The sequence below is a fragment of the Gopherus flavomarginatus genome, chromosome 3, assembly GCF_025201925.1.
Source record: "Gopherus flavomarginatus isolate rGopFla2 chromosome 3, rGopFla2.mat.asm, whole genome shotgun sequence".
NCBI lineage: Eukaryota > Metazoa > Chordata > Testudines > Testudinidae > Gopherus > Gopherus flavomarginatus.
This window is the reverse complement of record NC_066619.1, coordinates 181,208,309-181,232,272: the sequence shown is the minus strand read 5'-3', so window position 1 is coordinate 181,232,272 and position 23,964 is coordinate 181,208,309. Positions and strand designations below refer to the sequence as shown.

At 40.2% G+C, this 23,964-nt stretch overlaps 1 protein-coding gene across 4 annotated transcripts in view; it reads right to left on the bottom strand.

Moving 5' to 3' along the window:
• The window catches only part of LOC127047710 (bifunctional heparan sulfate N-deacetylase/N-sulfotransferase 3), a 105,985-nt gene that overhangs the window by 9,298 nt on the left and 72,723 nt on the right, over positions 1-23,964 (bottom strand). For 3 of the 4 annotated variants that reach the window (XM_050946278.1, XM_050946280.1, XM_050946281.1), the window contains exons 6-11: positions 17,104-17,286; positions 14,586-14,682; positions 13,563-13,686; positions 10,491-10,665; positions 5,681-5,851; positions 535-644 (exon numbers count right to left, since the gene is read on the bottom strand). In XM_050946278.1, the coding sequence (XP_050802235.1) occupies positions 535-644; positions 5,681-5,851; positions 10,491-10,665; positions 13,563-13,686; positions 14,586-14,682; positions 17,104-17,286 (860 nt within the window). The remainder of the gene's footprint in view (positions 1-534; positions 645-5,680; positions 5,852-10,490; positions 10,666-13,562; positions 13,687-14,585; positions 14,683-17,103; positions 17,287-23,964) is intronic. The other variant, XM_050946279.1, reaches the window with a different exon arrangement.

The window sequence follows — 23,964 nt, the reverse complement described above, 5'->3', positions numbered from 1 at the left end:
CCTTCTGAGTTGTATTCTTTCCACATGTTGTTAATGATTACTTGGACAGCAGTTTGAAAGCATGCAAGAAAGAAAAATGTACTTTTCATGTCTAATCAGCACATAAGCAAGTCCAGATTTTTCCACGGAAATTAAAGAGGGTAAAGACATTGAAAAATACATATTGTTGCCCGAACTAGCATTAGTAATAGGGCTTGCATGCAAAATTAGTCAGAGAAATATTAGTGGCTATTAATTTGTATTGATTTTGCTTATAGAACAAACACCATTTTGTTACAGCCAACAAATGTCTCAACAACCTAATCTTGCAAGGTGCCGAGGTTTGTCTGAGGAGTGCGGAGCGCACATTCACACACACACATTATACATTTAGATGTACAAAAATTCAATGAATAACAGCAAATTATAATTTACAGGGAATATTGCAACCCATTCTTTTCAGACTCTTTATACAAAACTACAGTTGCACAATTATTTCCTTTTTAAATCACTCCATTGCTAATATTCCATTATGTTAATTATGAATTAACTCACGTTAGGGCTTCAGAGTAATTATAATGAGGAGAAACTCCCAAAAACTTCTGCACTTCATCCATCACGGTAGCTGGGTCAGTTCTCAGCTGCTGTCCATCAATAATTAGCAACTGCAAAAATAAAATAATATTGTATTTAAAATTCATAATATTTCAAGCTTCAAACTAAAACTTTCACCTATGTCAAGCTCATTCATTAAGAGGAAAAGAGGTGCCCCAGGGAACGGTAACAGGTCTGGTCTTATTTATCATTGTCATTAATGATCTGGGAGAAGGGTAAATGACACACTAATTAATTCTGAAATTAAATTATATTGGAAGCTGTTGTGAGCACCACTGAGGACAGAGAAATAATGCTGAAGGACCTAGTGAGATTACAAATATCGGCAGGAAATTAAATGACCTTCATCCTGGCAAAATACAAGCTAATATATCTGGAAAAAATAAGATGACCCCCACCCCCACATACACACACATAAAATGAGAGGAAGATATTCTGAGCCACATGTGTGTTCTTTTTTCTGAGTATCAGCCAATTCATTGACAGTTATGGTCACTGCTGAAGGAAGCACTCAGCTCTCTCATCCTTTGCCACGCACTAGTTTCTTCTTGTGCCCAAGATCCCATGACTGAACAGTGGGAGCTGAAGCAGCTGTGGTGCACAGTGGATAGGAGATGGCTAATCTTCAGGTCCAGATTGGCTGCTCGACAACCCAGTGATTTTCCCTGTGGAAATGCTGCTTTTTGTGACTGTAGAGCTGGTTCACTCACAACTCTTCAAAGACCCTTTTTTCCCCTCATCAGAGTTTGCCATCATATGTGAAGGAGAGCTTGTTACACACAAAGCAGGTTTCTCCTAGCTTCCTGCTACTCTCTACTTCTGATCAGAACTTGTTTTTAGATTTAGTGGAGATGGCTGAATGAACTGGGACTAGGGAGTGGCTTAGGGGAGGATGACTGACGAGTGAATGAAGGGAGTGAGTGAGGCAGCAGTTCTGTGGAAAAAATAGCATGTGTTCATATAATTAAATATTGTATCATAATTCCTATGCACAGAGTACCGAGTTACTCGCATGGTCAAATTTAATTCTGGCATTTCCTAACTTTTGAGTGCTAGACCTGCAACCTTAAGGTTCTTTTATTGTAGTGGTTTTGTATGTAATTTCCTAGATTTTTTAAAAAAGCAAACTGAAAAACAGAAATTCCACCATGCAGAACCATATTGACTCCCACATGCTTCATCAGTAAGGTTAGAAACTTTAGATCCACAGCACAGACCTCTGTCATGTCAGCTAACAGACTGATAGTAGCAGGTTGTGCTACATCTGCTACATGGGCGTGTCACAGCTATTTGCTGACAGCTGAGGAATGCTAAACCTTGGGGCTTCTCTAAACAAAAACTTAATTTACTGCAAGCTGGGCTGTAAATCTACCTCGCTTTAGCCAGCCGCACACTAAATGTCCATGTGGACCTTGCTGCTGTGTACTAGAAGTTCCCTAGTGCACTTTGATCTACCCTGCTTTGAAACAGGAGATCACAGTGCACTTGGAAACTTTAAGTGAGGGGCAGAAAGGTCCATATGAACACTCAGTGCATGCCAGGCTAATGCGGGGTAGATTTAAAACCCAGCTTGCCGCAAGCTAAGTATTTGTACAGACAAGCCCCCAGGAGTCCTATATTCTATACCTGATTCTGAGGGAAGTGTACTCTACTTGCAACCTTTTCTGCCCATTTCCTGCATGCCTGACTTCTTCCGTGCCTTGCCGCTCCAGTCTGCCCCAGTTTCTGGCTCAGTCTCCCACTCCAATTCCTCCATGCCCCATCCTGGTCTCCCCATTCAGTTCCTCATCCTAGTTTCTCCTCTTTTGGCTCCTTGTCCCAGTTTAGCCTTTAGCCTTAGCTCCTACCTTAGCCTTAGCTCCTACCTCTCTTAATTTTCCTCTTTGCTGGCCAGATGCCAGCAGTGGGCTCAATGATAGAACAGGATAGACTGATTTCCTCCTCTCAGTTTCTGGGCCTAGCACTTCAGCAGCCCCTGTCTGTCAGGAGCAGCAATTGCAGAGAAAGTCCTTTGCCCCTCGCAGCCCTGAGATGAAGCACGCCCAATATAGATGGAGTGTTCAGTCTCTACTAGAAAATTTCCAGAGGCTCAAAACTTGACCAAATTTGTGTAGATTTTCACAGGATTGGCAAAAGTTACATCCCTGGCATCAAGGCAACTCCTGTGCCAAATTTCAAGTCCTTGATCCAAAGCATGGAGGCACTAGAGCTTCTCAACAAACTTGTAAGAATTTTTTAACATAGGTAAAATGATGCATTTTCCCCCCAATCTTGTTCTGATAAATGACTGAATTCTTTTTGCTGAAATTTTCTTCAAAATTCAGTTTGACACAGATGCCTGGCATGGAAAATTTCATCCCAAATGGTTAAATTTTTGCAAAGCTCTAAACAACTGAAAACAGGGTTTGTAAAGTGCTTTGAGCTCTACCAATGGAGAGCTCTATATAAGAGGTAGATATTATTATAATGGAAACTATTAGGGAATTTTAGCTATTTGCGTTGATACCTGCACCACCTATAATATCTTTGACTATAATAATAAACAATAACAATAATAATTTTAATTTATAAGGTGCCCCCCCCACAAAAGTGCTCAGGGTGCTGAAAAACCATCAGAAAATCAATTTTGTTCATTAATAAAAGAACATGCTGACCTCAAAATTAGACAATGTGGGTAAACATAATAATAACAATAAAGATATGAAAGAAGATAACGTACACATTAGTTCATAGGTGGGTGAATATTGGACCTCATATGAGTCCAACATGTAAGAACTATACTACTCACGTAGTGTCCCCATATAAGCTACATACAGGACCAGCGCTAGAGTTTTTCGCGCCCTAGGTGCACGGCCATTTCGCCACCCCGCGCCGCTCCCGCGGCTCTGGTGGAGCTGCCGCAGCCATTTCTGCAGAGGGTCCGTCCGTCCGCGGCTCCGGTGGAGCTGCCGCAGCCGTGTCTGCCGGAGGTCCATGGGAGCCACGCGGGACCAGCTGACCGTCCGCAGGCATGACTGCGGCAGCTCCACCGGAGTCGCAGACCAACGGACCCTCCACAGGCACGACTGCGGCAGGTCCACCGGAGCTGCCTGCTGCCTCCCCCCCTGGCAAAATGCCACCCCCCGAAAATCCTGGCGCCCTAGGCGATTGCCTAGTTAGCCTCAATGGAAGCGCTGGCCCTGGCTACATATATATATATTTGGTCCAGTTGGGATATGCTGGGTAGATTCCAGTCTTTCTTTGCATCTAAGGCTAAACTTTATGCTCACTTGCTGATTATAGATCTGCATCAGATAACCATTTTAATCACGCTGTACTCAATAGCAAATTTAGATATGACTGGTTATATTCATTATGTTTACACAGAAACAATGAGTCAGTCAGTGGTGATAGACAATTATTTGTTTTCATTGAGGGATATGAAATCCAATGTCCCTTGAGGACCTATCCTAGAACGCATACACGACCGACATACACGAGACCTTTGGAGAGTTTAAAACTAAACAGAGTGTAGAGAATATCAAATCATTATGCTGGTATTACACAACTGTATATCCTATGGACTCTGCAAATTTGGATCCCTAAAAGAACATGTAGACAATATCACCAGCCAGATGCATCAGAGCTTCTTTGTTCACACCATGGGAAAACAGAAGTTGTAGCCTCTGGATAAATTCTCTCTTCCAAACAAGCCCTTAAAGGGTGTGCTCGGAACTAGTGCTTCACAGTGTCAGCATTCAGAAATATCAATGCCAGAAACAAAGCCTACCAACAAGACATGGGTAATGTGATGTATGCCACCCCTATGTTATGCACCAAAAGGAGTATGGGACTTGTGACTGCATGTCGTCTAAGGTATGTGCTTGGAGTGTAGGCAGATAGATATCTTGTGAAATATGGGTCTTCAGAGGTTTGTCAGGAGTATGCACTTTTCAGGTTCATTAAGTGATATCTGTTTTGAGATAAGCACACCCTGTCTCATGAATTGCACACACCGGGAAACACAAACCCTTTGAGGCTCAGTGTGTAACATACAGAGAGTCAAAGGGACAGGAGTGCCAACTGTAGCTTCTAAATGCACCAAAATACTCAATACTCAACAGAGCCATGCACCAATGAGCTGGGAGGGGAGTGGTGGCTCCTCCCAATATACTAGCAGTGATACAGTGCACTGACAGACCTGGAAGAGGTGTGATGGGTAGAGGACCTTGAATAGGCATCAACAGGTTCCAAAACCCAGTGATGGCAGAGATTGCAGGGGCACCAGTGTGCACAGAGGTAGTGATACACTGGCAGTTCCCAGTGAAGTGAGCAGTGAAATGATTAGCTCATGGAAGGACCACTGAACTCATGAGCAGATGAAGACACTGAAGCACTTAATGACTAATGGGCCTTATGTCTTTATTTATCTGTGTAATACCCAGTTCCAGACTCAAGCCTCTATATCCTCAAGTCTTCACAGTGTTCAGTGCACTAAATCTCCTCTGATCCCATCGGGGTGGATAATGCATTGATACTTCACAGTGCTGGCCAAAATTTTGATGCTGCACAGGGCAGAAGCATTACAAAGCACCATCCCAGCAATTTATCATGATACATTAGGTTTCTCATCAATGCTTTTTGCTGTAAGCCCTGATGGGGTATCAAATGGCTGACGCCTGATGCACTCTGAAGCACTGGGTTTCCTATTGTGCTTTCTGACAGGTTCACCAATGCAGCCAGTAGGGTGCCAGACAGTGACAAGATTAAAACAAAAAACAAGAAAGCAACTCAGTGTTAAAGGCAGTTCAGTGTGCAAGAGGGGTGCAAGGAGCAGCAGTCCTGAAGCTTCCTCAGTAGCAGTTCCTGTTGCTTTTTGTTGATGAAAGTCCCAGTTGTGCAGTGCCAGGAGTTAGTGCATGGCTGTGACATCACCAGAAGGCCCCGCCAACCAATCAGAACAAGGTTTTGGATAATCAGTGCCCCAAACCACACACGCATATAAATTCATGAATAGTAATAATCAGTAATGAAGACTTTAGAAAAAGTGAATAATCTAAGATATCAAATTCATATGAAATAAGACACAATGTTACACTCTGTTCACCTGAGAAGTTGGGAAATAAGTTAGCCATCTTTCTATATGGGTGGCATACCATCCAGGTACTAGACATCTCTTCTGTAGAGCTCTAAGCTCTGATGGGGCTCGAGGTCCAGCTGTGATTACCTGATAGAAGCTAAATTTTAGAGCTGCAAGGTCTTCATGAGATCGCTGATGCTGTAAAAGAAAGGTAAGTTACAAGAACATCATGTAAAAGCAGCAAAGAATCCTGTGGCACCTTATAGACTAACAGACGTTTTGGAGCATGAGCTTTCGTGGGTGAATACCCACTTCTTCAGATGCACCCACGAAATTCACCCACGAAAGCTCATGCTCCAAAACGTCTGTTAGTCTATAAGGTGCCACAGGATTCTTTGCTGCTTTTACAGATCCAGACTAACACGGCTACCCCTCCAATACATGAAGAACATCATGGACACCGGAGTCCAGAGTCATAGAAATGGGACAGAATATATGTGGGCAATGGTCTATAGGACCTGTTTGTGACTCATTAAATTACATTACAAGTGAATTTAACTTAAGAAACCTTGGCCTATATTAGATAAACTGTTGAGAAGGTAAGAATAACACCACTATTAACGATCAAAAGATCTGACTAGTATTAGCATAGCAAACTAGCACACATTTTCATTTAATGAAATGGCAGCTTATGCGTAAACAAACCCAGGATAACAAACTCAAATATGGTGAACCTCTACTTATGCAGCTAAATCTTGAAGTCCTTACATGATTTATATTCAGACCTTACTCCAGCAAAGCTTTCACTGATGGTTATCAGATAGATAACTTCTACTTATAGGAACAAAAAAAAATCCATAAAATAAAATATATATAATATAGATCCTGAGATCCTTATTCAGTTTCTACTTATTCCTCATTTTGTCAAATTCCTATTGTAGTCAGAAGACCAGAAGAAAGGGACTTTTTGAAATAAGAGGCAACAATTAAGAACAGAGTGGACAGGTTCTGGTCCATTCTGGACAGATCCCCCAGTTTCAAACACCCCATGCATGTAACTAGATGGCATAGTGATAGGCATTATAGAAATACTTATAGAAAAAAGACCAGATAAAATAATTGTATTTACAATTTCATGGATCAAAAAGTGAGGTACAAACTTGCATGATGGAATACTATATAGTAGTTACTGAATAACTTACAATGAGATGTCGGGTTTTACTAAGAAAGAAATTTTGTCTATAGGGTGCTGCTGTTATTATTATTAGTAAAGCAGACCTATATTCTAACAAGTTTGAACTAACTGGATTGATGATAAGTACCACAATCTTCCTTGACTCCTTAAACCTTGTTTGATTAGCCCGTCTCTGCTTTAAATTAAATTAAATTCCCACTGGCTATCTGGATATAGGTCCATGTTCTTGGAAACTGTATTAGGCATTTACTATTGTTTTGTCTACTCATTGTAAATTACATTTGAATGTGGCTGAAATTGTGGAAAAGCAGCATCATGTGCCCCATAACCTCAGCCGTGCAGAACACAATGCCATTCACAGCCTCAGGAACCAAGGCTGACAAACGAGGTGCTGTCGTCATCATGAATAGGTCGGAATATGAATGAGAGGCTGCTAGGCAGCTCTCTATCTCCACATTCTATAGGCCATTACCCTCTGATCCCACTGAGGGTTACCAAAAGAAACTACACCATTTGCTCAAAAAACTCCCTGAAAAAGCACAGGAACAAATCTGCATAGACACACTCCTAGAACCCCAACCAGGGGTATTGTATCTGCTACCCAAGATCCATAAACCTGGAAATCCTGGATGCCCCATCACCTCAGGCACTGGCACCCTGACAGCAGGATTGTCTGGCTATGTAGACTCTCTCCTCGGGCCCTATGCTTCCAGCACTCCTAGATATCTTTGAGACACCACTGACTTCCTGAGGAAACTACAATCCATTGGTGATCTTCCAGAAAACACCATCCTGGCCACTATGGGTGTGGAAACCCTCTACATCAACATTCCACACAAAGATGGACTACAAGCTGTCAGGAACAGTATCCCCGATAATGTCACGACAAACCTAGTGGCTGAACTTCGTGACTTTGTCCTCACCCACAACTATTTCACATTTTGGGATAATGTATACCTTCAAGTCAGCGGCACTGCTATGGGTACCCACATGGCCTCACAGTATGACAACATTTTTTTTACTTGTGCTACATTGATGTCATCTTCATCATCTAGACCCACGGAAAAGAAGCCCTTGAGGAATTCCACCATGATTTCAACAATTTCCATCCTTAGCCTAGACCAGTCCACACAAAAGATCCATTTCCTGGACACTACAGTGCTAATAAGCAATGGTCACATTAACATCATCCTATACTGGAAACCTACTGACCGCTATACTTATCTACATGCCTCCAGCTTTCATCCAGACCACATCACACAATCTATTGTCTACAGCCAAGCTCTAAGATACAATTGCATTTGCTGCAGTCCCTCAGACAGAGACACACACCTACAGGATCTCTATCAAGCGTTCTGAAAACTACAATACCTACCGGAGGAAGTGAAGAAACAGATTGACAGAGCTAGAAGAATACCCAGAAGTCACTTACTCCATGACAGGCCAAACAAAAAAGTAACAGAACGCCACTAGCCGTCACCTTCAGCCCCAACTAAAATCTCTCCAGCGCATCATCAAGGATCTACAACCTATCCTGGAGAACAATCCCTCACTCTCACAGATCTTGGGAGACAGGCCAGTCCTCGCTTACAGACAGCCCCCCAACCTGAAGCAAATACTCACCAGCAACCACAGATCACACAACAAAAACACTAACCCAGAAACCTATCCTTGCAACAAAGCCCATTGCCAACTCTGTCCACATATCTATTCAAGGGACACGATTATAGGACCAAATCACATCAACCACACCATCAGAGGCTCGTTCATCTGCACATCTACCAATGTGATATATGCCATCATGTCCCAGCAATGCCCCTCTGTCATGTACATTGGCCAAACCGGACAGTCTCTACGCAAAAGAATAAATGGACACAAATCAGAAGTTAAGAATTATAATGTTCAAAAACCAGCTGGAGAACACTTCAACCTCTCTGGTCACTCAATTACAGAACTAAAAGTCACAATTCTCCAAAAAAAAGAACTTCAAAAACAGACTCCAATGAGAATCTGCAAACTGGACACCATTAAATTAGGCTTGAATAAAGACTGGGAGTGGATGGGTCATTACCTAAAGTAAAAACTATTTCCCCATGCTAATTTTTCCCCTACTGTTACTCTCACTTTCTTGTCAACTCTTGGAAATGGGCCATCCTGATTATCACTACAAATTTTTTTTTCTCCTGCTGCTAATAGACCACCTTAATTGATTAGTCTCATTATAGTTGGTATGGCAACACCCATTTTTTCATGTTCTCTGTGTATATATATCCTCTTACTGTATTTTCCACTGCATGCATCTGATGAAGTGGGTTTTAGCCCATGAAAGCTTATGCTCAAATAAATTTGTTAGTCTCTAAGGTGCCACAAATACTCGTTCTTTTTGTTGATATAGACTAACACGGCTACCACTCTGAAATTTGAGTTTAAGATATTCAAAGTTCCCCTTCAACATTAACCTGGCTTGTTTGTTATGATGCCAAAAAGAGAATGGTAGCAAGAATGGTACTTCAATAATATTAATTGAACTCTGAGGTAAAATACAGTACTAAACTTTACTGGGTGTAATTAAAAAAAATATTTGGTGCTGATACTGGATTTAAGTTGGAGTGTGAAATCTGATCTCGTGTGTGTTTTTACCTTATACTATACAGATTTCATGGGGAAGACCAGCATTTCTCAAATTGGGGGTCCTGACCCAAAAGGGAGTTGTGGGGGGGGGGGGTCACAGTATTGCCTCCCTTACTTCTGCACTGCCTTCAGAGCTGGGCATTTGGAGAGTGGCAGCTGTTGGCCAGGTGCTCCGCCAGCAGCAGCACAGAAGTAAAGTAAATACTATACCATGCCATCCTTACTTCTGCACTGCTGCCTTCAGAGCTGGCCTCCCAGCCAGCAGCCGCCGCTCTCCAGCTGCCCAGCTCTGAAGGCAGTGCTGCTACCACCAGCAGCACAGAAATAAGGATAGCAGTCCTGCAACAGCCTTGCAACCTCCTCACAACTCCTTTTTGGGTCAGGATTCTTTCAATTACACCACCATGAAATTTCAGATTTAAATAGCTGAAATCATGAAATTTACGATTTTTAAAATCCTATGATGGTGAAATTGACCAAAATGGACCGTGAATTTGGTAGGCCCCTATATATGTTCCTTTATTATGGTCAGTTTAACAAAAGTTTAAAAAGTTAACCTTACTCAAAATTCAGGCCTTATTCCATGTCTGCAAAAAACTTAGACCATGAGCAATTGCATGTACGTACCTCATATTTGGAAGCACAAATGGGGCAATCGTTCACATGCCTGGTACTCAGATGCACAATTAGTTGTGTAAATGCAGATTCTTTACATGCAGTTATTCACACAAGCACTTTTTTTGCATGTACATAGTACAGCCAGAGTTCTGAAAAATATGGCCTTCAGCGTTCATATATTTTAAAAGAGTGGATTATCAAGTTTATATGTATAGGAAGCTTTTTCTGTACTCGGAATTGTTGCATGATGAACTGGTTTTCAAATAAATGCTTACCTGATCAAACCCCTCTGTTTTTTCAGTATTTAATCACAATATATTGAGAGGCTCCAAGATAAAAACTGTTTTATACATAATTCAACTAGAACCTGCCTTTATTTTTCAAAGTCCCTACCTGATACCAGGAGTATGCCCGATCTGATGGGTCGATGAGAATGGTGAAGATCTTGGCCTTAGGGATCAGGGAAGCTGCTCGTTTGGGAGCTTCCTCAGAATGGAAGTAGTTGGCACTTTTTTCAAAGAGAAAGTCAGTGCTGACATTGGATGGTACAGGGAAGAAATCCATATACCTAGAAAAGGAACACTGTCCTCAGAATTACTCAAAAGTCCTGCATACACTAAAGCAAGGCGGGTGGGTGCATATGTTAAATATATTAGAGAATAATCCATAAAAATAACAGACACAATCATTGTCAAGTAAAAACATTCAAAAATAAAAAGCCTTGTTTTTTGTACTCAGAAGAAAGTGTTATAGGTGTAGCAAACAATTTATCCTCTTTAAATAGTGGGCCAGTTCCTGAAATCGTCACTCATTTCTTACTCAGCCATTACTCAGGCAAAACTCTAATCAAAGTCAATAGTAAAGACTGAGTAAAAATAAAAACTTCTGAATCTGGCCCACTGCTATTTATAAAAAAAAAAGTGCTTTATTATTCCTATTACAGCACAGGACGGCATTTCAGTTACACCACAGCAGAATATCTAAGAAAATAATATTCAGAATCAGGGTTCCTGTTATCAAATCTGGCAAGAGTTTTTAACATGAAGATGTAGTAAGATTTTCTTGCTAAGTTTTTAAGTAACCTCTTCAGACAAGAGTCCTCCAAGTGGTGAAGGCACCTCTGAATTACTATTCTATGTATCACAGTGTTATGGAAACAAAGCAGGCTGTTTTTTAGTTTGTTTAGTTCTGAGCTTTTCCTCCTCCAGTTATGTGGTTCTAGTTAGTTGCCAACAACCTGTCATATTATCATCAGACTTGTATATCCACAACCAACATACCAGTTTTCACTGTTTTTGAGGGGGGAAAAGGGAATTGACAAATTTGGGTGGTTGTGTTTTTCTTTTTATCTCCTGTTGTTAACAATATAAAATACTATACATAGTAACTTCTTCAGAGTGGATTGACTGTAATGATTAAATTTTACCCCACTGCACAGATCTTGTGTTGGCCCTCTGCCAGGGGGTGAATTTCACCTAACATAAATATAAAAAGCTGTTTCATAAAAATAGCTAAGAGTCTGTGTGATTGGTGGATAGTCAGAAGATTTTATCAGTTAGCTGTCAGCTATTTCCGACCCATCAGACTGACTTCTCACAGTCAACCTTAAAATACATTCTATGTGAATTTTCTCCACTTGGAACATATAGCAGCCTTTACACTATTAATTTTATGGATGAATAAAAAGTCTAAGGCAATAACTTTTCCCTGACACCAGAGAGTAAAGAAACAAGACGGAGTATCAAGAATCTTTTATTAGTGCTCCCTGCTTAATGCGCTGTATTACGTTTTCACCTTTGAACATTTTACCCTGCAGCACTTTTTGAATGCGAGACCTACCAAATGTATCTTTGTCGAGCTCTTTGATAACTTCTTAGGTAAACCATGGGGAATAAGGTAGTGATGATGAGCCTTTTCTCTTCACTTATCCCTGTTTACTACCTTACTGACCGCTGAATATTTTCCTCATTATCTGATCCTTGAAAATACTTTTAAAAAGTATTTCTCCCCCACAATGGACTGGCAATTTTCTGTTTTCCATTTAAAGCCAAGAACAAACTGCTTGTGGCTGAAATTTTCATTAGATTAGTCTTTTCAGTATTTTAGAAATAAGATGTTCAACCTGACATATTAATCATGCTTTCTTAAACTCAATTTATATTACTTTTAATGTCACAGCTTCAAAAACATGTGTAAACAGGAAACAAAGCACCTGCCAGAGAAATGGATGAGAATCTCATCCCTAAAGAGATGTATAATTTAGAAACATACATTGCTTTCCTCTTTCTGTTATTCACACATTCTAAGTATATTAGCATCCTGAGACGTACATATGTAATTCTCATTAAGATTACTTAGTATTGCCTCATGTTGAGAACAGATATCTCTTTATATGCTGCATTAGAGGGAAGATAAAAATCTTATGCATTTACTGTGTTTTTGACTGAGGCTACCATAGAATCATAGAATATCAGGGTTGGAAGAGATCTCAGGAGGTCATCTAGTCCAACCCTCTGCTCAAAGCAGGATCAATTCCCAACTAAATTATCCCAGCCAGGGCTTTGTAAAGCCTGACCTTAAAAACCTCTAAGGAAGGAGATTCCACTACCTCACTAGGTAACCCATTCCAGTGCTTCACCACCCTCCGAGTGAAAAAGTTTTTCCTAATATCCAACATTAATCTCCCCCACTGCAACTTGAGACCATTACTCCTTGTTCTGTCATCCGGTACCACTGAGAACAGTCTAGATCCATCCTCTTCGGAACCCCCTTTCAGGTAGTTGAAAGCAGCTATCAAATCCCCCCTCATTCTTCTCTTCTGCAGACTAAACAATCCCAATTCCCTCAGCCTCTCCTCATACGTCATGTGCTCCAGCCCCCTAATAATTTTTGTTGCCCTCCACTGGACTCTTTCCAATTTTTCCATCTTGTAGTGCGGGGCCCAAAACTGGACACAATACTCCAGATGAGGCCTCACCAATGTGGAATGGAGGGGAATGATCATGTCCCTCGCTCTGCTGGAAATGCTCCTACTTATACAGCCCAAAATGTCGTTAGCCTTTTTGGCAACAAGGGCACACTGTCGACTCCTATCCAGCTTCTTGTCCACTGTAACCCCAAGGTCCTTTTCTGTAGAACTGCTGCCTAGCCATTTGGTCCCTAGTCTGTAGCAGTTTATGGAATTCTTCCATCCTAACTGCAGGAGTCTGTACTTGTCCTTGCTGAACCTCATCAGATTTCTTTTGGCCCAATCCTCTAATTTGTCTAGATCCCTCTTTTTCTTATCCCTACCCTCCAGCCTATATCCCTACCCTCCACCATAATTTATATGCATTTAAATATCATTTTAGAAGGGTAGTAGTAGCCATTTTCAAAATGTGTAGACACACATTACAAAGTGTAACACCATTTTTGTATTGTGCACAGTACATAAACTTTTATATTTATACTAATAACCCATCTTACCAATCAATCCCCCTGTGGTAGTTATTTCTATTAAAGAACTGTACCTCCTCAAAGGTTTTTGGGCTGGGGGAGTTACTAATGATGGAAGGATGCATAATCAGGAACAAATACAAAGCTGTGGTACCTGAAAACAGGATGAAAGTCCAAAAGTTAACAAAGCATATATAGTCTGTGGGTCAGAACCTCACCTGGTGTAAACCAGCATAGCTCCATTGAATTCAATGATTTTATGCTGATTTACACCAGCTGAAATCCTGGTCCTATAATTCTTAACCAAAAACATTTAAAGAAATTTGCATAATTAATACTGAATACAGGAGTATCACTATTGATGATAGACCTATTAATGTTTTTAAAACTTGATTTTAAAAACAAATTATTGTATCTGTGCTGAAGTTGTCACAAAAAAGATTGACAAACTCCAGCCACTTAAGCTCTTGTTAGATATATTAACAGTAGATGGTTGTTGGCATATGAAAGGGAGTAGATTAAAAAATGTGCCATTTTCTGATCACAAAGAGAAGCAACTATAAATTTAATGAATAAAGTCCTGCAGCCTTACAATTCTACCTGTCCTGTAGGGATTTCCTGACTTGCAGTGTACATTCCACTGAATAACACTGACCTGCTGTAAACAAGACACACTTTTCCTGTAGGACAGGTTGAAGCTTGGGGGTCATGGGACTGTGTACATGTTTTGAAAAATTACTGCCTTTCCTCTCTTAGCTTTGATAAAATCCTGTCAATCATTCAGTCACCACTTAATCTGTTTATCAGAGTGTTAATCACATCACTTCTCAGTTAAACCCAATGAAAAATCTAACACACTCCACTACATCTACATTGTCTGTGTAACATGTTATCATCACTTACATTATCCAAGATACAATAATGTCAGAAAATAAAAAGTGCTATCAGATAATCAAGGTTTATACAAAGCTTGGAGTGATTAAAACTAATTCTCTATTGTAATAATCTGAATTTGCATATCACCAGACTCATTAAAATGCAGTAAACTCTCACCAGTTTTCTGGGGTCCTATAACCAAGAATTTTGGTAATCGATCACAGGTTTTTTCTTTAGACCAGATATCTCTGTGCCGCTTGTCATCACAGGGATTCTAAGTGGGACAAAAGCAATATCTGAGAATTTTATTTGTAATTTTTTGTTCAGTTTTTGTCCTACATACATAAATCTCCAGGAGCTATCGGTCTACAAGAAATCGTAGTAGGAAATGTTATCTGCTCCTTTACTATGGATACCAATATGCTATGTGACAAATTCTGATCTCACTTACAGTGATATAAATGGATTTACTCCAGATCTACAATGTAACAGAGAACAGCCGCTCTGAATTCATCTCTGTGTTAAGATGAACGTTCAAGCAACTGTATTCAAAAAAATGTTGTTTTCACTGTGATCTCCTTCTATGTATATATCCATCCAAGTTCAAAACAGACATTGGTTTAACAGACAAATCCATTCCTGGTGCATGCATTCAGTGGAATTATGCCCGGGGTGAATCTGGTCCATTGTAGTTTAGATGTAAGAACCATTCAAAATGAGCAATTTGATCACTTGCATAAAAATGGAGTTGTACTTAAATCACTAATGAAGTTTTCTAATTGCCAACTCATTCTCTTTTACCCTTATATAACAGCTAAGACCCTAAGATGGGCTGCAGTTTTTAAAATGAATGAGTGGCTGATTACAGCTTTAAAACTTTGTTTTGATCCTCTGCATTCACATGTAGGTATCAAGAATTTCTGTGCATCTCCAGCTGGCATGAAGAGTGTATGCTCAGCCTACCACACTCTTTGAAGTAAAAAATATACAGGTGTTTAATAGCATGCAAAAAGACTTTCATACTAGAGTTCATTTTGCTACCAGTTTCACATATGGGCATAAGGTGGCACCTAGTACTGTCACTAAATAAAGGAGAAGTCAAAATACTGCTTGTGTACACAGATCGGGTATATATTGCTGTGCTGCTGCTTAGCAATATATACCCGATAGTAAGGGGAAATCAGACTTCTTTTAGGCTTTTTTTTTTCTAAAGAATCTTCTGGATTACACCAGAAAAACTAACAAATATGCTGGTAATATAATTTGTCGTAAAATGAATAGGAACACAGTATGTCCTGGCAGCTACAATGTAGTGCAAATGTTTTAAAGCAGAAGTAAGGAATTTCCTATGAATTGTATGCAAACAAACTGCAACACTATCTGTACTTTTTATTCAAAATTATTTGCAATTTTTTTCAACAAATAATTCTAAATCTGCAGGTCATTCAGGTACAGTACATTGCAAATTTATGAAATTCATGCTCAGTTTGTTACATGGCATTGTTTTTCTTCTCTGATTAGATGTTTTATTTAACTAAATAACAGCAGTGTGAATTTCAAGCTGTGTATTACATTTTAAATTTGATACTCACACTTATTGATTAGGCATGTAATTCAAAATCCACTATTGAAAAACTTTTGAGTGTTCACGTTTAAATTGTGCTTTTTGAGGATATTTGCTTTAGTAAAGCTTGTCCTTAGGAATATTCTTGAAAAGCCAACCAAAAAGAGGTAGGATCACACTGAAAGTGAATTTGTTTGTCAGAATGAATATGCAGAGACAGTTTTCTATTTTGGGCAGCTTTAGTTTTAATGTGTAAGATTAGTTCAACATTAAAGAAAATTATTATACTGGCATAACTGAATTGTCACTAATTTTGTGCACAAGCAATGCTGCAATGTTCACTAGGTCCATCAGTTGTTTTTCTGTATCTTCAGTGACCATGGTGTAATGATTAGGTGATTCACTGAATGTGTGTCAGTGCCAGGGTCAGTGCAGACTGCAGCATATGGTAGTCACATCCTGATATTTTCAGCTTGCTCACTTTTAAATAAAAACAATTAAATCAATGGAGTTGATACCATCAATAAATCAGGCTCAGTATTGGTAAATTTCTTCCTTGGCCAGTTCCCATCCTTTTTGTGAATAACTTTTAAATCTATTTCTAGTAGGCCAGTCATACTAGAAGAGGGTTAGGCAACCTATGGCCCGTGAGCTGAAGGCAGCACGCAAGCTGATTTTCAGTGGCACTCACACTGCCCAGGTCCTGGCCACCGGTCCGGGGGGCTCTGCATTTTAATTTAATTTTAAAGGAAGCTTCTTAAACATTTTAAAAACCTTATTTACTTTACATACAACAATAGTTTAGTTATATATTATAGACTTACAGAAAGAGACCTTCTAAAAACGTTAAAATGTATTACCGGCACGCGAAACCTTAAATTAGAGTGAATAAAGGAAGACTCGGCACACCATTTCTGAAAGGTTGCCGACCCCTGTTCTAGTGTCTAGGCACCAGTGAGCCTTAATCCTCTCTCCAGGTAGTAGGATACACTCCTCTGCCTTTGCACATGGCAAGATATACAATTTCCTTAATGGCAAAATATCAATTATTTTTAAAAGATGTGTTAAAACAAAATTCTTCACAAACAAGACAAAAATATTCTCTGTTCATCCCTTCTTTTATAATCCTACCTGCCAGAGAGGGTCCTTCTGCTCAGGAAAGAGCTCAAAGTACTTGTGAGCCAGCTGGACTGGAGGCAGAGTTTGCAGTTTCAGGTTGGTCCAGCTCTGAACAAAGTTGGCTAGATTCACAAAGGTATACAACCCCAGGCGATCATTCCCATAGTTGGACAAATGGGTCATGAAGATGCTGATCTTTAAAAATAAAATGAAGTACATGTTCTCTTATTGTGTCACTAGATGGCAGTGCAGCCATAACAAAGTTTGTTTTTGACAGCTACTTCCATTTAGAACTGCCAGTGGTTTTGTTCACATAGGAAAAGAGTCTACCACCAGCCTCACTAAACAGAATTTTTCTCCTCAAGTGGACCTTCTGAAATCAAAGGGACTATTTATGGAGTAAGGCACTACTCAATGTGAGACTGTGGTGCATACTTTTACCAAATTATATAATATTCACAGCAACCTTATTATTTATAGCAGTGCAGATGGGCAAAGGAGGGCATTGCAAAAATAGCACACACAGGTCCCTCTTAATGTGAAATATACATGCAGCAGGGGCTAGAAACAAATAAAAAATCTGGATGTTATTTTAAAGGAAGAGGGAGTACTTGGAGAACAAGAGGATATCAGACCTTTACTGTTATAAATATTGTGATCCAAATGTTATTTAAGCTGTACATTATTAAGGTAGAGAACTCATCTTGCTATGTGCCTGTAAAGCACCCTACTATACCAATGGTGTTATATAAAAATAAGAGATTGAGAGTTTTGGAAATTGTGAGCTCTTTGAGGGCAGACAGCCTAATTAACTGGCCTAAATTCTCAAAAACAATTATTTGATGTAGTAAATCCTTTGACAATGTCCAACTGCTTATTAGAGATATTTTGTCAAACAATAAGCACATTGTCAAACCAGAAATGGGGGGAGGGGGCATTTTCTTGCAGCAAATCAGAAAATTTTCAAATAATTTTGGATGAAATATTTGCAATGAAAATTTTTCCTTGATTTCCTAAGAGCTGATGAATTTTCTTGTATTTTGCTTTCCTAAGGCTTGATCATGCAGCTGTTACTCAGATGAGTATTCTGAGCTGAGGTCATTAGTCTCAGTAGTGTTCTCAGAACCCAGAAGGAACAGAGGGTGCTCTAGTCCATAAGATTCCACAGGAATTCCTCCTAGGAAGCACCCATAATCTCATAGGATCACATCTTTAGGAGACACCTCTGCGGGACTGTCTGAGTAAAGACTACTCATGTGGGTAAGGGGTTACAAGATCAGGACCATATGTAGATGCAGTACCTCAACTGAGGCCTACAGGAGTTGCACTCATGAAGAAGAGGTGCAATATTGGGTGCCCAAATACCACGTTGATGAGCACAGTATAAATATACAGCCATACAAAGGCTAAGGCTCACTAGGAGTATTCATGTAAGGGCTGCAAAATCAGAACTCAATTTGCAAAATATTTCATTTTCACAATATGAAAAATAGTTTTTCACTGATTCTGTCTTGTGCTCACAGAATAACTTGCAGTTCCCTGCCCTTCAGAAGAGTGAAATTCCCACCCATTGTTTTTGAGAAACCAGTGCAAAGCCACATTCTACAGCCTTGTTTCTATGAGAAATTTAACAGTGTTTCAAAAACTCTTCTAATCCTGTTTGTAGATTCATTTCTGTTCTATTGACAGTGAAACTTGCAATGAGCCCTCTTTTTAACAAAAGATATTTCCAGTGAAGGATTCTAAAATCACTTCAGAAACTAATGTTACTGCTTTGTGTGAAGGAATTCAAATCTTAAAGAAACAAAAGGGGAGGGAGAGAGAGAACAGTGTAAGAAACTGACCTTGTATTGTTTTGGTTTCAAAGTATTTTAAAGCACTGTGGCTTTGTTAGACACACAAGATTTTAAAACTTAGCATTTCTAGTTTTGTAATTCTACCTGAACATTATGCAACATTTGCAATAAGTGAATGCATTGTTTCACAGAACATTTGTTTAATGAGTGTCATTTTGTGACACCTCTTGCCTCGTGACTCAAACCTGGGGTTTCATTTTGTGCTACTTCAGAAAGATAAGGAGATACACTGAGAGATAATTTATTAGCACACAATTTCCTTTTAAAGCTAGAACAGTAACATTTTGTAATATATGGCAATATTCCCTTTAGGCAAGGCATAGTACATAGTTTTGCCAAATGTGTAACCTTTTCAAATGTCCTTTATTATTTTTAGTTCTGAAAACATGAGCAGACCAGCAACAGGACTGTTGTGCTCAGCAAAGATATAATTGGAATGTTTCCACAAAAATGTTGCTTGCTTTCTTGGCAGCTTCTCTCTTTCCTACACCTGTACTGACCTCTGACATTTATAATGTCAGTTCATCTCCTGGCAATTCCTTACCTGTCACAACTTCAGCACTGCACTGGAAGAAAAAAGGAAGAGGACTTGAAAAGGTTATTAGTTCAGGGAAAATATGTATTATTCTTTCCCTGAAGGGAATATCACTATCATTTTAAGAATGTTATAGAGTGGAGGATAAAAAAATGGGCTGAATAGATCATAATAAATCATCTTCAATATATGAAGCACTGTCAATGAGGGGGAAAAATGGCAACAGAGATGTCAATTTGAGTTTTGCCATCATTCTTACACTATAAATACTTGGTGAGTAAATATTTACAACAAAAGAGAGATATCAAATACCAGTTAAAACTCAGATTACTAAAAGTTTACAGAAAGCCATATTTATTGTTACCAAATACATGAAATATACAACATCTTTGTATGACAGTGTCTTCTTTACTTCTATAACTAAATCCAATGTATTACTAATTACCTGATATTTTCTGTCAGGGAAAATTTAAACAGTAGTTTCCCTCACATTTATAGATATTCTTCAAGTGAGCAGTTATTAAAGTCATTGCCAGCCACACTGCCTGTTGAATAAGGCCCATAAGTAGGGCCCTACCAAATTCACAGCCATGAAAAACACGTCACAGACTGCAAAATCTGACCTCCCCCCCTATGAAATCTGGTCTTTTGTGTGCTTTTACCCTATACTATACAGATTTCATGGGGGAGACCAATGTTTCTCAAATTGTGGGCTCTGAGCCAAAAGGGAGTTGCAGGGGAGGGGTTGCAAGGTTATTTTAGGGGGGTCACGGGATTGCCACCCTTACTTCTGTTCTGCCTTCAGAGCTGGGTAGGTGGAGAGTGGCGGCTGCTGACTGAGGGCCCAATGCTGTAGGCAGCAGCGCAGAGGTAAGTGTGGCAATACCATACTATGTCATCCTCACATCTGTGCTGCCTTCAGAGCTGGGCTCCCAGCTAGCCACTGCCACTGCCACTCTGTGGCCACCCAGCTCTGGAGAAAGCGGGATGAAGGCTCCGCCACTGCCAGCAGCATCGCAGAAGTAAGTGTAGGAGTATTGCACCCCCCAACTCTTTTTGGGTCAGGACCACTACAGTTACAACATTGTGAAATTTCAGTTTAAATAGCTGAAATCATGAAATTTATTATTTTAAAAATCCTCTGACCATGTAATTGATGAAAATGACTGTGAATTTGGTAGGGACCTACCCATAAGTATTTGTGAAAATGTAAAATAATGACTCCATCTTGTGCTACATTGAAAATAAATAAAAATTAGTGACCTAGGGCTCAAGACACCAGTGTGTCTGATCTGAGTGCTGCACAGAACTGGAAGTAAGGGGTGGTAATTGCCCCTCCCCTATTTTGGGGCTTGCTACAAGTCAGTGCAGCCTCCTGCACAGGTCAGATCAGCATGTCGGTTGCCTGAGTCTATGTCCATCTACAAAAGGTCCCTGTAGGCCATTCTGGCAACCATGAACAGGTGGAGTGTAGCAGTGTTCCGGCAACACTCATTTCCCTGAGAACAAACCTGATCTGCATCATGCACCAGGGGCTTCTAGGAGAGGTGAAGCAGAGCCAGATATGCAAACTCTATACCTGCCAGGGGACTTTTGTCTACATTGGGGGAATTCTCTGAGGGTGATCTACAGCACCCTTGTGGCCACTTTGAGAGTCACAATCTGGTTCCTGCTCCCCCCTTGCTGAAGTGATGTGCACCAGCCCTTTTGGTAGCTTACATTTCCCTTCACACTGGCTCAGCTGCACAGGCTGGCATGTTGCAGAGCCGAGCCAAGACTCTGCCTATTTCCCACTCCTGCCTTCCCACACACCTGTGCATAAAGGGGAGTAGCTGTCCAGCAAGGTGCTGGCAATGTGGAGAGCCAAAGCAAAGGAGGCTTCTTATGCCTCCTGACTTCTATTCCTGGGCGTGCCGTCTCATCACTGGGTGCTGATCATTATTATTTTTCTTGCTTGTTGAGTTTTATTTTGATGAATTATTTTTTTCCATGACCACAATGCCCCAAACTCTAGTGTAGCAAGTTTTAACAAAAGAGAATGCTTTCTTTTTCCATTCTAGATAATAATTACTATGTTGTTAGCAAACATGTTGTGGTAAAATTTATTCTCTCGAAAAGCCACACCACTAATTGGGAGATCTAACTGTAACATATGTGAGTTTTAGGGAGGCTAAATCCAGCAACTCACATAATTTGTGCTGTAATCCTGCCCCAATAATCTTGCACCTCTGAGCAATCCCATGAGATATAAATGAAGCTTTATCTATTTCTCCATCTCCTTCTTTAAAGTGAACCAGCTCTGAATGAATTCCTGTTTACTCTAACCTGCCTGCATTTTAGTCTGTGTCCTTCAGTGAAAACATCCTATTTTAGTCTATTCTATCAAGCCCTCTTATCAGGGCCGGTGCTTCCATTTAGGCGACCTAGGCAGTCGCCTAGGGCGCCAGGATTTGGGAGGGCGGCATTTTGCTGCCCTTGGTGCTTGGTGGCAATTCGGTGGCGGGGGGGTCCTTCCGCGCTCCAGGTCTTTGACGGCAATTCTGTGGCGGGTCCTTCACTCACTCCGGGACCTGCCGCTCAAGTGCCCCAAAGACTGGGAGTGCGGAAGGACCCCCCGCCGCCGAATTGCCGCCGACCGGGAGCACAGAAGGACCCCCGCCTAGGGCACCAAAAACCCTGGCACTGCTCCTGCTTCTTATGGCATCTCAGCATTGTCTGTATTTCAGTACAAGCAGGTTCACCCTTCTTAGCCTTTCCTCATAAAGAAACTATCATCTTGGTTGCACTTCACTGCACTCTCTCCATGGGATTTAATATTCGTCACTGAATAGAGATAATCTTTAAAATGATGGTTTGGGACTAAACCTGGCCTTTGGGCAGCAATTCCTTTCTTGCTCCCACCCTCTCTGAATCACAGTGGCAAAGGTGCCCTCCTCTGTTCTATTTCTGCACAGGAGCCCTCTGGGTAGCTGTATAATCAGCTCCTTTTGGCTTTTCGTCATCATCTCCCTTTTCTTTCCTCCACAGAATAAGAGTGGCAAAAGTGCTCTCTCTGTTCTTCTCTCCTTCCAGACCCTGGAGGTAGTTGAGCAGAAGTTCCTTTTGGCTTCTGGTTGGTGCTGAAGAAATGATGGGAAACGGGACAGGCATCCCAAAGATATAGCTTTTATCTTTTTGAATGCAATTCTGCATTACTTATTGTGATGGAAATTACATTGTTACAACAGTTCTTCCCAGCTGGGTGAAACAGCTTGTAGGTCAATAATTATCATTTAGCTTGTGATTGGGTCTCTACTATTAAATGACACATGCAAGAAAAAGATGAATTGAAATGCTCTAATTTATCCGCCAAGAACAATATATATTTGACAAATAATTTACATAAAATGAAAACACTAAAAAAATACTATTCTTCCAGAGAAAGAGAAACTTTATTTTAAAGTAGAGTTTTTAATAAATATCTATTAATTCAAAACAACATTGTTGTACCTATTAACAATGAGAAAGTGAGGAAATTCTTAGTTGAGATTCCATAACATTCATACAGGCAGAAGTTTTTCTGAGAAAAGTAGAGTAGCCCCCTTACTTCATGGCATTTTGCCTTCCATTCAACAAACTTTGGGGACCCCTCAGTGTTGTTGTTTTTAGGGATGTATGTGTGAGCACTCTCTTATCCTTCTGTGCCCTGTTTCCACTTTCTTGCCTCAATCATCCTCTTCCTTCAGAAAGGAGAGGGGACCACACCAAGGAACACTGTAATAGGGGAGAAATTAACCGTGGTAAGTAGTGTGGGTCCTGGGGCTTGTTCAATTATTGTGAATAACTGAGAGGGAGGGAAGGAGAGAGCCTGGCTGGCTTGAGTAGGGATATTGGAGCGGAGTTTGTGGATTTTCCCATTGTGCAAACATCCTCCTCTCAGGTCTGTAAAACATACCAAACCTCAATCTCAATTTGAGCATATTCAAATTTTGATACAAATATTTTGCATAGGTCTAGTTTAGGCCCACTATTCTTCCTGCAATCTGTATGCACAAATAACTCCCATTGACTTCAGTAGGAGTTAGTTACACACAGGACTGTTGGATGTGGCTGCAGTTAGAAGTAACAATAACATAGGAATAAAGAGCAAGTAAACTGTATAACTAAGTTCTCACTATTTTTACATTTTGGACTTGGGACCAGATTAGCCATAAGAGAAAAGGCTGATAGGTACACATTTCTCCTGGATCAGGCACTGCTGTCATCTTTGAGCAAATTTAACTTTAATTGACTCATTTTCTTATTGTTAAACCATTCACTTACATATTTTTGTCATGGGCACAATTTTGCCCTCAAATCCATGTCAAATGTTGTGCACCAATATACCAGAGTAGAATTAAGGGTTTATAATTCAATACACTAAATTCAGTTCTTTAAAAAATATGATTGATGATTAATTAGTCTCTCTCTGTTAGGTGCTAGAAGGAGATGCATTACAAGTTT